Source organism: Galeopterus variegatus, unplaced genomic scaffold (assembly GCF_000696425.1).
Source record: "Galeopterus variegatus unplaced genomic scaffold, G_variegatus-3.0.2 Scaffold468, whole genome shotgun sequence".
Classification (NCBI taxonomy): Eukaryota; Metazoa; Chordata; class Mammalia; order Dermoptera; family Cynocephalidae; genus Galeopterus; species Galeopterus variegatus.
The window spans coordinates 576,322-591,876 of record NW_007726579.1 but is presented as its reverse complement, the minus strand read 5'-3'; the positions used below and the strand labels follow the sequence as shown (position 1 = coordinate 591,876).

Genomic DNA, 15,555 nt, shown 5'->3' with positions numbered 1-15,555 from the left:
ATCAGACCTAAGCATGTGGAAGCGTAGCAGTTACCAGCCAATTATGTGCCAATCTCACATATGAAACGCTTTTATCCTAAACCACTTTATTTTTTCATCCTGGATGGTCTTCTGAACAGGAGTTCTCACATACATTACTTGGTATGTGAGACCTGAGTAAACATAAAGCCAGGTTTCTCAACAACTGCTAAAGTGGCCCGGCCTTACAAGGTCAAGATGTTATTAAATGTATTCAGAGTTTGTTTATCTGTAAAATTTTCAAATAAAATTCTACCTTTCCATTTCATCCAGATCTGAAGAGTAATCCAGGAATGTTACTATCTGCTTCTCCAGGTAGCTGTCAATCTTTTCTTCAGTCATGGTTGTTGAATTAAAAATATTTTGAGTCATTGCATTTGAGAATATGGCCTCATAGCTCCCTTCTAGCAGCAATTGTAGGAAAGATCCATTCTCTGTAATATAAAAAATTAGTGCAGCAATCCAAAAGAAAAAATTGTTTTCATATTGTAAGAATAACACTATAACCATCTTAGTGTGCCGAAATATATACTTTGAATGTTTGCTGTATATTAATCACAAGACATTGAGCAAATCTCCATCATCCTACAAACATCATCTTGACTCGAATTAGAAGCCCACCCAAACTGACTTATATAAGCAGCGAGATAGAAGTCAGACCTAGAAATACAAGTAATATTCCTCATTAGTAGTTATTATTACTCTTTTACTAGGAAATTCACAAAGATTCCCACTGACAACAGAAAAGTTTCCTTAGCCAGGGTTTTAAGAGTTTTCACAATCTGGCTTCTCCTTCCCCACTATTCTCCTTCATGAAAAGTCACTCTAAGAATGCTGGTTCACTCACTGTTCCCTAATATCCCACGCCATGACGCTTGCACCTGTGATTTCTCCTGCTGAACTCTTCACCTGACAAGTCTTACCCTTGAATCAAAAGAATGCTGGTTCACTCACTGTTCCCTAATATCCCACGCCATGACACTTGCACCTGTGATTTCTCCTGCTGAACTCTTCACCTGACAAGTCTTACCCTTGAATCAAAAATCAGTTCAAATCTGACTTCTTCCATGAGGCTTTTCCAGACCACTAGACTTCTCATCAGACTTCAAACTTTTTCCCTCCTCAAGCACCTACTATGTACGTATACACACACACACACACACACACACACACACACACACACAGTAGTTATATACTGTCCGTTATTTTTCTTGTGTCCAGCCTAAAATCCCACAACCAGAAGTGCCTATATCCTAATAGTAAATGCGCCTTTTAACACTTATCTCTCCGGCAAGTGTGCATTGCTCACAAGAATTACATCTTTGCTGCCTCCTTGCAACTTTTCTGCCTACCAGCTGTGTGACCTTGAATAAATTACTTAACCAAGCTGCACTTAGATGTCTTCATCTGCAAAATGAGATTAAACGTAGTCTCTACTACGTGTCTATTATAAGGATTAATGACTGAATACATGCTAAGGGCTTAGAAAAAAAGAAAACAAAAAACTGGGCGATGAGAAATTCTGGGTAAAGACAGCTGCCGAACACCACGCCCAACACGTCAAAGGACTCAACAACCCAAAGCCTTAAGGAATCGCTAGATTGTGTTGGGGGGATACGGAGTGAGGGATGAGAACCCAGCCGCCGCCACCCCTTTTCTTCACAGCTCTCACACGGGCCTACGTCCCTCACAGGTGAGCCTTTCTCACCTGAGCCGGCGATCCCCTCCTGCTCCCACTGCTGCTGCTCAGCCTCAGTGGGGAAGCCCCTCAGAACTGCCAGCTCTGGGGTCCACATCACCCCAGACATCGCTGCAGACAAAACGAGCTTCTACGAGGGTCACACAGAAGCCAACAAAAGAAAGCGAAAGGAGGAGTGTCCAAAGATGCCGAAGCCTAGTGGCGACAGTTACCGAAAATATACCCACAGCCTTAGGACCCCATGTGCGGATACCGGCACAAGGAGGCGGCCATGACAGCCGCGCGGGGTACCCTGGGACAAGACGCGCTATGTGGGGCGGCTTCCCCCTTGGAGAAGAAGCCGAGCCTGGTACTGAGCATGCCCGGTGGGTATGCCCCGCCTCGGGGCGGGGTTGAGCGCCGCGCCGATCGGAAGTGGGCGTTGCCGCCAGCTGCGGAAGTAGCGGAGGACTCGGAGAAGGGTGCGCCGCCCGCCGAGCACAAGCGTTCAGGTTCAGTACAAGACCGCGGTGTTCGCCAGCAGCGACTTCACTGGAAGGGCCAGCGCGGTGACTCTTAGGTTCCGAACCCTCCGGACTACCTGACCAAGAGCACAGTCCGCGAAAATACGTGCAGGCCCTTACCCCTAACGTATGGGCACCATTTGAAGAGGTTAGAGACCCGCTGAGGTGGACTGTGAACCCCAGGTTAGAGCCCCGTCAGCATCGAATAGGTCTTTTTTTCTTTGAGGAAATGAAAGCGTAAGAAAAGTATCTGGTTTTGACGCTGCCACTCCATTAATCATGACCGAGTGGGAAGCCTGGCCTGGCCGCTGTTGCAGGGAGTTTTTGGAGCACAGTCTGTGAACGCAGAAGAGTGAGCCCAGGGTTGAAGACAGGAAACTGCGTGGGGACGCGCCAGCCGTTCCCGCGTGCTTGCTGCTGACCACAGAGCTGGTGCCTTGTTTGCATGTACTTTAATTCTCATAGCAGCACTCCTAGCAGAATACCAAGACACTGCGAGCTAGGACTACCCAGTGCGGGGCTTTGTCCCAGTGGCTTGGCGCCTGCCTGCACTAGGATATGCCATGCAGGACCCAGCAGAAAGCTGCAGGGTAACACTGACCACACAAGATTCTTAGAGGAATTAAGTGCAACAGCTCTCTGAAACAGCCTGGCCAGTACCCGGCTGCAAGGAGGAAGCTAAGTAATTCTTAATTCACTTTCTTCCTCAGTACCCAGAGCTACTCCAGACTGTGGACGGAAGAGGAGCTCAGCTCAGTTCAGCCGCTGCCAGCAGGTGCCAAAGAAAGCCAGACCTGTGAGTGGAGAAGAGCTGATGCCCTAGAATGTCTTCTCACTGAGAAGTAATTAACAGCTATTTGTGTAGGGAATGATATTTGGCCAAAGATGTCCCTAAGACAGGCCCGGAGAAGCAGAATGTATTTGGTTGAAGTAGGAATGTTGATAGAATTCAAATCAATCTGGGAATAGAACAATACAGCTACCTTCCTTCATGAAAAGCAACCGAACCATGTAAGGTTTAGTTGTTCAGAAACTGCCCTGGCGACTGGAGGACAAAGCCAGGTAGTGCAATTATGTTTCCCCAGGTCTTACTTTTTCCCTGGGACTCTTAGAATGTGATTATTCTAATTGCTAGCATGCTTTCCTGAAGGGTGTGCTGCTTCTCCCATCATATTCGTCCAAATCAAAGCAAGGTCCTTCCCTTTGGTAGGCCTTAATTAGCTACGAAAGGATAAGGCATTCAACAAGACTTCGCTAGATGCGATATGGGTACAAAGGAGACTAAACATAGTTACTAGGAACAATGCATTCTGGCTCACACAGTCTGGAGTTGATGCGACCAGGCCTCTTTGAGTACCATTTCTCCCTCTGCTCTGCAGCTCTCTTCTGGATGCTGTCCTGTCCTTAGAATCACACAAGGGGGCTCCTCCCTGGGCCCTGTGCTTTAAAGGGCCCCATATATCACAAATACACAACATAAATCAAAGAATACATGGGAGCTCCTGTCACTCAAGATCCAAAGACGCAAGGTGACCTTGATTTATACTGTTCTCTTGATTATATACTGTTCTCTTGACTTATACTGTTCAGGCTCCAGAGAAAAGGCATTTCCACATCTCTGTTTCCTTGAAATAAAACTCTTCTGAGTCTAATACTTTGAAGATTTGTGGGAAACCGGCACTGCTGAATTGAAAATTCAGGGATGATATGAGTTGCAGAAGCTCTTAGGTAAGTGGCTAGTCCGATGGTAGTGGGTTATCAGCACTTATTAACATTAATGTCACTAAAGTTGGTACACAACCCTCTACTATTAAATTTGACTGACTTTAAAAAAAAAGAGCTGGTGGGTTAGCTCACTTGGTTAGAGCAGGGTGCCGATAACACCAAGGTCAAGGGTTGGAACCCCTTACCAGCCAGCAGACAAAGCAAAAACAAACAACAAAAGACAAACTCTTATGTAAGAGAAAAGACATATTAATTAACTTGTTAAGTCTACCTCTCAGCATGAGTACAACAGATTCTTACATACTTGTCATTTCCAAGTAGCAATGCACATCTAATTTCTTACAACTCTTTCATTCTATTTTTGGATCTGGAAATACTCATGAAATAGAGTTTTATTTGCAACAGATAGGGACACTGGCTTGGAAACATTTTACAATTTTAAATAATTCATATTAGATGAAACATTTAGGGCTGGCCAGTTAGCTCAGTTGGTTAGAGTACAGCCTTCTAACCCCAATGTCATGGGTTTGGATCCCTGTACCAGGAGGAAAAAAAAATAGATGAAATATTCAAATGAGAGATAATATGTTTGAAACATGTTACCAATTCTTACGTTAGCAATTAGATGACATCAAATACAGGAACTGCTGGGTTTTGTTCTATAAAAAAATAAGATTGAAGTAAATATAAAAAACATTAAAATGTTAGCTTTCTTTAACCAATATTGATTTAAATTTTTGAAAATCATTGATTATACTTTGTATTTTGACTTTTAATTTTAATAACTTAAATATTTTAGAAAAAAAATGAACACATGAAATCTTTTTTCCATTTACTTAAATTTGTATTTTTGATTAAAGTACATTCAAACTTTATATACTTTGAATAAAATTACATGGTATTTTTTAATTCTTTAGTTCATTAGTGTCAACAGAATGAGGAAACTTGATTATTATACTGGGCTTCCTGATGGCCCCTAAGATGTCAGGTCCTATAATCTCTCTTACCTTCTTTGGAAAAAGGGTCTTGGCAGATATGATTAAGTTAAGGATTTTAAAATGAGCACATAATTCTGGATGGGCTCAAAATGCACAAGAGGGAGATTATACACACACAGGAGAAGAATGTGTGACAATGGAGGCAGAAATCGGAGTGATGCAGCCACAAGCCAGGAAATGGTGGCAGCCCCCAGGAGTTGGAAGAGGCAAGGAACAGATTCTCCCCCAGCCTTCAGATGGTGTGTAGCCCTACCCCCACCTTGATTTGGGACTTTTGTGAGAGAATAAATTTCTGTTATTGTAAGCCACCAAGTTTGTGGTAGTTTGTTATAGTAACTATAGGAACTAATATAAGTTTTAATTATAATTAATGATTTTATAGAAATTAATGAAAAATAAGTATATTTTATGAAACAAATATATAATAAGCATGTTAATTATAGTGTCTTTATATCATTACTTATCCAAACATTACTGGCCCATCAACAGAATACTCCAACATGCCCAATAATTGAATTATTTTGATGACTATCACATATAATGACAAAGTTTAACATGTTGTATTGTTTCATTATTTGTCAAGTAGGGTGATGTTTCACTTAATAATTTGTTAGTTTGATTGATAACCTAAATATTTAGACAAATGGTATGTGCATATTCATGTGTACCTTTGCCTTTTGCCCTGTAGGTGTTGTGGGAAGGCTTCTATGTGACTTGGAAGAGACTGGAAGAGAGGAGGATTCTCCCTTCCAGTTTTCCTCCCTGTCCACTCAATTCCAGTTTTGGGTGTGAAGACACTTCTCTTATCCAGGTGATCAATGTGACCTGCCTGTGCTTTGATGCACTAAGAGGATAGCCACTTCAAAATAGTATCAGAGCCAGAAACTTCCTATCACAAAATTGCACACATATGGTATGGGGAGGGCTTTCCCTGCTCAGGTATATAGGAGAAATGGCTGAAGTTTGGGAAGGGTGTCAAGTTTAGGGGAAAAACAAATAGAGATAAAGATTAGACAGAGAGAATTACCACTTTGGGGAGAAGTTACTGGTAGTTCTCAAACCTGGCTGTCCATTAGAATTACTTTGAGAGTTTCATGATCACCTGGTTGGAATCCACCCACACTTCTGAGGGTTGGGGAGGTTTCAGTAATTTTTAAAGCTGCTCAGGTGAGTCTAATAAGCCAGGGATGAGAAACATGAACTAGTATGTACCAGATACTATGCTGAGCATTTGACTTAAGTTATGTTGTTGATACTTATACCAACTTTGTCAGGCTGGGTCACAGACCCTTCAAACCCGTCCTGTGCAGAATGGGCCACAGACCCCTCATATGCTGTGCAGACTGGGCCACAGACCCCTCATATGCAGGTCATGAGCTAGGTAATCGGAAAGATCTTGGGAGCCATTGGCAAGTTGACATGCTTTATTCTGACACAAGCTCAGCCCCCAGCAGATCAGAGCTTTTATACTAGAGTCAGATAACTAAGGAACACATGGGTGTGAGTCAGATAGCCAAAGAACACCTGGGCACACACGTGCAATTAACATATTTCCAACAGACAGGCTGAGTCATGCTCAGCCGGATATGAGGTGAGGGAGACTGACCAATCTGTCTCCATTTTCCTCACAAACATAGTGAGATAGGTATTATTATTTCCAATCACAGATGAAGACATCGAACTCACAGAAGCCCTGTGCCTTCTCCAACCAGTGATCTGAGGAGTCAGGATGCCTCAGGCTTGTTTCCTTTCCTCTGTAACTCAACAGAAAATAGTTGAGTTGGATTTAGAGTGTAAACTTGTAAATCAGCCAGAAAGTACCAAAAATTCTCACATCTAGAGCTAAGAGATGGTAAGCCACTTTAGGAGAGAAGTGGGACTTTTAATGAAAGCCATTTTTATATTGAGAATAACATTCCCACAAATTTAGAAAACGACTGACTGTTCTGTAAGACTCTAACCCTGATCAGTCAACCAATGACAACCTACCTCAGTAAATACTCTTTTGCAAGCCAATTAAACAGTATCAGCCTCTCGCTTCTGAAAGTCAGACTGTCAAGGATGGACTCATTCAGATAAACATGCTGCTGAATGCCAGCCAGTCAATAAGTGTCACCTAAGTAGCCACATTTAAGATAAAATCGACCCTTTATTCCTCAGAAAGCCTGCAGTCTCTGAACTCTGCTCAACCCAAAAGCCCTTTTTTAGATCAACACTGCTCTGCTGGAAGAGACTGTACCTGACCAGCATAATTTTTCCTTACTATTTGTTACTGTATGTTATGTGCTGAATTTGTTCCCCCCAAATTCATAGCTGTGTGCCTCAAGTTCAGTGTCTCTCACAGGATGCTATTGTACACAAGCTTCAACTTCCAGAGGATCTTCCTCCAAGTTTCCTCCTGTGGCAGGCCTGAAGTTCTCACTAGCTGCTGGCCAGAGACAGCCGTTCCTTCCCACATGGGCCTCTCTATAGAGAAGCACACGGCTTGGCAGCTGGCCTCTTTCAGGGGGAGAGGCCCAATACAGAGGCTACAATCTTCTGTAACATACTCTTAGGAGTATCCCTTTACTTCTACCATTTTCAGTTCATTAGAAGCACATCTATAAGTGCAGTCCACACCAAGGGGAGGAGAGGCAGGGGTGACTGGGGGTCACCTGGCTGGCTGTCCAGCACATCTTACCATAGTGCTGCCTGCTTTGCTTCTCTGATGTTTGTCTATTGGTGCAAATTCTCATTTCCTGTGTTTTTCTTTTGTCCTGAATTGTCTTTTTCTGTAGAATGTATAAAGGAGTGTTCCATAGGGAATGTATAGAAACACGGGTCCAATAAGTCTCCAGTCCAATCCAAGCTGACCATGAGGTACGTTAAATGGATGACCGACTTGTGAAAAAGCCATTGGTCAAACTTAGCCTTGGGTCACCTGTAAAACCTTTTCAAGGGCACTCTCTGCCTTGTCAATTTGTGAAAGAAGGTCACTTTGTTTAATATGATTCTAGGGCCAGTGATTATTGGGTCATTAATCATTCAGTCTATTACTGGGCCTCCACTTGGTTGGGCCATTTGAGATATTGCCACCAAGCACACAGTTAACCAGCCCTAACGGCCTCATTCTTGGTGTATAATAGGTTTGTCTACATCAAAGTCTAAACTTCTTACTGGAAGAACTACTTTTATATAAAGTCACACCATCATCCTAACTCGTGCATTTTCCTTGGTAAATGAAAAAATTAAACAAACAAATCAAAGCTCTTTTTTTCTTAGAATAAGAGCGGCCATTATAGGAAGCTTCTGTCATGTCAGAAAGAATAAATTAATGTTTAAGAGGTATTCTAAAAAAAATTAGGAGACAAAACACCAAATAGACAATAGTCAGCTTCTCTAATTAGCAAAGTAAGGCCTGAAAACAAAATTTTAACTCCAAGATAGTCTCAAAAAACTTTGTAACCTTCAGAAATCTATCCTCCTTGAGGTTCTTCCTTGTTTTATTCAGCTTTCCTGGATTTTCTAATTAGCTCTTCTTTCAGAGTTTTCACAGAAAAAAAGTTTGAAACTACATTATACTTAATCAGATCAACTCTGAATTGCAGGAAACCGAATGTATAGATTCCTGCCATTCCTGTGTAGAATATGGCCACAGGGCAGATAAGCCACGAAGTTAACCTTAGGCCCCCTCCCAAGGCTCTGAGAAGAGTCCTGACAATATAATCACCTGATCATAAGATTGTGTAAAATTTGCAAATGTAATAGAAAGTAGACTAATGATTGCTTAGGACTGGTGGTGAAGCAGAGGGATGGGACAGTGACAGCTAAAGGATGAGAGATTTCTTCTTGAGGTGATGAAAATGTTCTAAAATTGACAGTGGTGGTGGTTGCATGTATCTGTGACTATGCTAAAAACCACTGAATTGTATACTACAAATGGGTAAATTATATGGTATGTGAAATATAGCCCAATGAACATTTTTTTAAAAAACATAAAATATTTTCCCATCAATCGGTTAAGTTCATCTACCTACACCTCAGATATGCTTCTTTCTCCAATCAGGTGGCATTGGAGTGATTGTGGTCATTTGAGGCATCTAGGAAGTTGAGTTGGGGATGTATTTAATTTTGGTTTAGTAGGATAGCTTTTTGCAGTTTGCAGTCATTTACATGGATAATTAAGGTATTGCTAACCATTGCAGTGTAGGAATGGCTTCCAGGAATACCATTAAAGCCCTGTGTGCTGACTTACCAGTTATGAAACGAAAATGTAGGCTGGAGGTCTTAGGAAGAAATAAGTAAATGGGTTGTGTGGTGTTCTACACCAGAGGTAGGTGAGTGAGGAAAAAGAAACAAGCTAATGAGATGTACAGAGCCAGAAGCTTGTCTTCCAATAAAATTCTCCCAATAATCAGACATCTAAAATGATAAGAAGACTCAATCCTCATCAGGGCTTGGTCAAAATGGAATTCCACCCCCATCAGGAATATACTTTATTTTTATACAGTATATCATACTAAATCTACCATGTTTTTTAAATTTTTTGATGGGAATCACAGAATATAGAATTTATGTGTTGGTGTGACACAAACCTGCAGTAGTACTATAAACAGTATCCATGTCCAGGGAAGAGGTTGCATGTTTTATGCAGCCTTACTATCAATAATAAAAAACAAATTTTGATCAACCATGCTGGAAGAAACAATGAATTGTCTTTCTATTCAGTAGTTAGAAAATACTGCAAAAATGTCAGTCACATGAAGAGGAGATCAAATTATTGCAGCCAAAATATATAAGGAAAAACTATTATAAAGATGTATCTGTTAATTAAATAATAAAATATTATATTTCTGCATTTTGTTATGTTTGTGGCATTTTAATTTATTCTGGTATCTTTTCTTGTTTTAAATAAATATCCATTTGTGTAATATTTTTAAAAAACTAAAAACAAAACAAAGAAATTATTTTTTTTTTTTAATTTATTTTATTTATTGAACCAAAATAGATTATACATATTTTGGGGGTTGAACATTGAGATATGTTGATTAAACCAATATTACTAGCATATATATTGTTACAAATTGTAATTATTTTTTATACCCCTTGTGGAATCTCTCCCCTTCCCCCATTCCCTCCCCCTCCCCCCTCTAATTGCCCTAGATTTCTTCTCTCCTTCTGGAAGAATAATGGTTACTCGGTTAATTTGTTGCTTAGATGATCTGTCCAATGCCAAGAGATGTGATTGGGCAGATGCTTCTGTTACTCTGAAATGGGTTTTGTGGAAAGAGACATCCTCTTCTTTTCTTTGTCTCTGCTGGTGACTTTCCTTGTGTGAATGCACTCCAGTGGTTGGTGGACCATCTGCGTGGTTGTTGTGGCGTCTAGCCACTTTTGCAGCAGCCATGTTTATTGTGGTGGCTGTGGTGGGCCACCCATGTGGAGGTGCTGTTTTTGGTATGCTCCTGGGCACTGGCAGTATGCCTGGTTGTGGGATGTGTTTGGTCCCCTTCTGCATGCCTCTGGTCCCTGGGCAGGCCCCAAGGTGCTGGCGCCATGTGCCTGGTTGTGGAAGAGGGGTCCAGTCCCCTTCTCCATGCCTCGGATACCCAGGTGGGCCCCAAGGCGCTGGCGTTTTGTTCCTGGTGTGGGAGGAGGGTCCAGTCCCCTTCCGCATGCCTCTGAGCTGGGCGGGCCCTGAGGCACTGGCGTGGTGAGCCTGGTTGTGGGAGAGAGGTCCGGTCCCCTTCTCCATGCCCTGAGTCCCTGGGTGGGCTCTGAGGTGCTGGCATGTTGTGCCTGGTTGTGGGAGGGGGGTCCGGTCCCCGACTCCATACCCTGGGTCCCTGGGTGGGCCCCAAGACGCTGGCTCAGTGTGCCTGGTTGTAAAACAACAAAGAAATTAAAAGGCAACTACACTGTAAAGCTTCTAGGCCAGAAGGCAGATTTGAAGTTAAATAAAATTATGGTCTAGAGTCAAGTAAAGGGTTATGATTTAGAATTTTCACCAACTTCAGGAAGACAGGTAAAAGAACTCAAGACATTTAAGATAGGTTGTTATACTAAATTACAGCTCTGTGTCAACTAATTCAATTAATTGTTAGACTCAGATGCAAAAACAAAAAACAACAACAAAAACATGTTAAGAATAATGGTAAAAATGAGAGGATTTAAATGAAGCTTCTACATAAAATTCAAAAATAAACACTATATGAGGCAATTTTAGAAGATTTTCTGTTAAGATTAGATTATCCATAGAACCTAAAGATTCAAAATTATGAAGTAAATAAAAAATTTTTGAAAGACTTCAGTTAAGTTTCAAACACTATTCTGGAGTACATCTGGATCTCATCCAAGATGAGATCAAGGGAGCCTAATACTCTCTTTTATAAAATTTAATCAGAAATAATACATGGAATGTGAAATTTCCAGGTTAAAAAAATCCAGTGTGTAGCTAGCCATTTCCAGATAGTCTTAGAAAGTAAACAAGTGAGAAAACCATATAGTTTATGTCTTTCTACAAAAAACAACAAAATGGGCCTTTCTTCTTTAAGACTTGGGAGCCTACATATAAGAATAATGGTATATATTACAAGCAGAGGCACATTAAAAGAAATAATGATCCATATTGTATAAAAAGCAAGAAGACAACCATCCAAAGTCTTTCCAATGATGCCACTTCAAGAGAGACATTAGCAACCAACAACTTTCTGTCCTTCCTCTAAACTATGAAGAGGAATTACCCATAATGGTTTGATAATAATTCCTGTAGATACAGTGCCACTCTGTCTACCTCAACCCCACTGCTATAGAACATCAGATCCTTCTGTGAAAAATTTAAAAGCTGACTGAAGAGCAATTAGGAAAGCAAGTTGACTTTTCAGAAGAGAAAAAAAGAAATTTTGTCTTTAGGTTGAAATAATTGCTTGTGCCAGAATGTGAGGGGGAAAAAAGATAACAAAGTGGAAGGGAGACAGGAAGTAGTCAAAGCTTGAGGGGAAACAAGCTTTACTTACTTTTAAAAAAATAAAACAACTTAAGTAGTAAAAAACTCTAGTGAGGCTATGCCCGAACCTGTAACAGATATTGTGGGATCATTATTAGAAAATACTTCTTTATCCTATGAGATACAACACCCACAATTTAATTTTAGGATTTGCTTCCAGACAAAATGTACTGTAGCTTCCATGCCTGATCAAAACGGACTGTAGCTTCTATAATCTGATCAGGCATAGAATATTGACAGTACATTTTGTGGGCATCAGAATACCTATACTATGGGCCGACCCCGTGGCGCACTCGGGAGAGTTGCGGGCGCTGGGAGCACAGCGGCGCTCACGCCGCGGGTTCGGATCCTATATAGGGTTGGCCGGTGCGCTCACTGGCTGAGTGCGGTGCGGATGACACCAAGCCAAGGGTTGTGATCCCCTTACCGGTCACAAAAAAGAAAAAAAAAAACCTATACTATGTATGATTCAAGAAATTATATAAAAAAAATATTTTCTATGACCTGAGAATCCCTGTAGGCAATACAAACCAGACATAGATTAATCAGAGCAGAGCACATAAGAGTCTGGACTGATTATTCCTAGACTTATAAGTCTTTATTTTTATACAAAGATGAAAATGTTAGTCCTTTCTCTAGGGTATTATCTCAAATAACATGATATTTATAGAAGAACCACTGCCTAAAAAGGCAGTTCCTTAATTCAGTAGCCAATGCTTAGCCTTCTTGTCTCAGAACAGTTACAGGAATCAACTAGTCAAAACATCTTCGGATCTTATCCTTGGTCTTTAAATCTAATGTTACCGCATGTGGTAAATCCCTGTTGATAATGGAAACCAGCAACATTTTTCTACTAGTTGATTAACTAACTATAAATTACTGGTACTTTCTCCTCATTACCACTCACTGTTGTTAACACTTTAAATCCAGCACCTCCAGAACCTGTACTGAATGAAGGAGAATCTCATGATTACGTTTCGAGAATTCAAGCAGTGTCCATGCCCAGAACAGAATTTTTGGACACTTCTGTACCAAATCTTGATTACATATTGTTTGTTTATGGGTCTTACACTGAAATTAAACAGGGACAATACTACACTGGATATACAATACGTACTTCATTCAGTCTTGTGAAATCTACTGCATCGCTAGAAATCAAATTGTTTTAATAACTGAACTGTGACCTTTCTAAGGAATATCAAATTGCTAAAATTAAAAAGTAGATATATAGACTAATAGTATGCTTTCATAATTCCCTTCTTTAAAGTGCTATATAAAGAGGCGGTTTTAGTTTCCTTGGATACCCTTTAAAAATGAACAACAAATATATTAATTACTTAATGCCTAAAATAATCACTAACAGAGAGAGTCACAGTGGACACTGAAGAAACACTTAAAAGATCATCAGGCTAAACAGATGGCTCTGACCAAAAGTGCTTATACAAGGGCCTCATATAAAACAACAACAAAAATAGCAAATCTATTGAAGTTCAAAGATATCATCATAGATACACAAAATCTAGCATGCCAAATTCAGAAGAGAAATGCTGGGAAGATCAAATTGTAAGATTTGTAAGCATAAGATGTGGCAAAACCAGAATGGCCCTAGTAAAATCAGATGAAAGTTCAAAGGACACTAGTCAAAATTCTCCATGAAACAACTCATTTCAGAAATGACAAGTTGACCATAATATTGAACACTAATGGGAAACTTTTCTAGGGTAACTGAAGATGTGGCAAATCCAGGTCTCATCTGTTACTAAACTAACCTGTAAAAACAAAAACAAAATATAGGGCATGGACTAGAACTATGCCTAAAGGACTCTTTAGGCATCTCCAAATGGATTTTATATCTGCCTCTTTTGATGGTTTATGAATATGTACCAGCAATAGTATGTTTATTTTCTAGATGGATTGAAACACTACCTCATTGAAAAGCCACAATACCCACAATGGATTTAAAAGAAACCCCAACTATTAGATTTTGTGCTTTCTACCTAGGACATCTAATTTATCAATCCAGCGAAATAAGAACATTTAACTATAGTTATTCATGAATTTAAATTATGCAAGGCTTTGTCCCTTATTCAAAAACTTTATGTCTTCATTGCTCTCCATCCTCTGGAAAAAATGAAATGAACTTTAACAGAATGGAAAGTTATATTCATTAGATCTCCAGAGAGTTTCCAGAAGCAGATGGTTCACAGAAATTGGCTGCTAACCCAAGAGCCTCAAAACAAGCTGATGATCACACCAAGTAGGTAGCTTCTGCTCAAGCCATCAGAACAACATTCTTCTATTGGTCTTACTATCTTTAGCATATGGTCAACATGATAATATACGAGGGTACTTAAAAAAGTTCATGGACAAATAGAATTGAAAGTTAATACAGGGCCGAGCCCATGGCACACTCGGGAGGGTGCAGCGCTGGGAGCACAGCAGCGCTCCCGCTGCGGGTTTGGATCGAGGGTACTTAAAAAAGTTCATGGACAAATAGAATTGAAAGTTAATACAGGGCCGAGCCCGTGGCACACTCGGGAGGGTGCAGCGCTGGGAGCACAGCAGCGCTCCCGCTGCGGGTTTGGATCCTATATAGGGATGACCGGTGCGCTCACAGTGCTCACTGGCTGAGCACGGTGCGGCCGGTCTCAAAAAGGAAAAAAAAAAAAAATAGGAAGTTAATACAAATCTTTCCATTAACTTTTTGAAATACCTTCATATTATCATGTTGATCCATTTTCTTTCCTGGCTCAAAGTTATGACTTTTGATGTAGCCTATCATGTTTCCAATACTAAAAAATAATAACTTGTCTAAATACAACCTTCCCTGGAGACAATCATCACCCTAATTCTATAATTAAGTTATCTCAAGCTATTGCTAGTATAGTCAATTTGAAAAATAACACAACAAAAATTATAATCTTGGCATACAATAAATAAACATAAAAAAATTCTTGTGCCAGAGAAGGGAATATATAACAATACTTAGAATTTAACTATTTGCCACAACATCAACATTAGCCCCACTGAGATTGATCACATCTCTTGTATTTCTCCTGGCTTCTTTCACCCAGGTGAAAATAAGGCTCTTCAGTGCCAATCCCAAACCAAAATTAATTGTTCTGTAGGACTACAGGCTGAGTTTCCCTTTTTTGAAATGCTTGGGTCCAGAAGTGTTTCAGATTTTGGATATTAGCAGAATGCAATTCCAGTTGGAAAATAAAAATGCTCAATGAGAATTTCCTTTGAACGTCATTTCAGCACCCAAAAGATTTCAGATTTGGGAGCATTTCAGATTTCAGATTTTTGGATTAGGGATGCTCAACCTGCATTGGTTCAGCCACTCCAAAAGTACGATGCCACAATAGACTGTATTTCCTTACAAAGATTCCGAAGGGTTAAACGATTTCTGGGGAAAGATTCCTGATGATAATGTCCCTACCCGTAGGAGCTAGATAACTCAAGATGGTCATCAAAATTCATTTCTTCACATTGGTTTATGTAGTAAATGGAATAACCCAAGCCCTGGAGACACACACACACAAAAATACAGTTTAAATTTTCTAACTTGAGGATTTATGGATAACAGACATAATGGATTGACTAATGTATAGATAATAGCCTTAG

At 40.3% G+C, this 15,555-nt stretch overlaps 1 protein-coding gene and 1 long non-coding RNA gene across 2 annotated transcripts in view; one reads left to right on the top strand and one right to left on the bottom strand.

Moving 5' to 3' along the window:
- TTC27 (tetratricopeptide repeat domain 27) overlaps positions 1–2,078 on the bottom strand; it is a gene marked incomplete at its 3' end in the record, with an annotated part of 38,620 nt that extends 36,542 nt beyond the window's left edge. The window contains exons 1-2 of the mRNA XM_008569151.1: positions 1,727–2,078; positions 275–452 (exon numbers count right to left, since the gene is read on the bottom strand). Coding sequence (XP_008567373.1) covers positions 275–452; positions 1,727–1,826 — 278 coding nt within the window. The remainder of the gene's footprint in view (positions 1–274; positions 453–1,726) is intronic.
- A 1,621-nt stretch (positions 2,079–3,699) lies between these two features.
- Positions 3,700–5,255, top strand: LOC103587631. Its single transcript, XR_550243.1, has 2 exons — positions 3,700–3,948; positions 4,968–5,255. It is a non-coding gene; the product is annotated as an uncharacterized LOC103587631 (long non-coding RNA).
- The last annotated feature ends 10,300 nt before the right edge of the window (positions 5,256–15,555 follow it).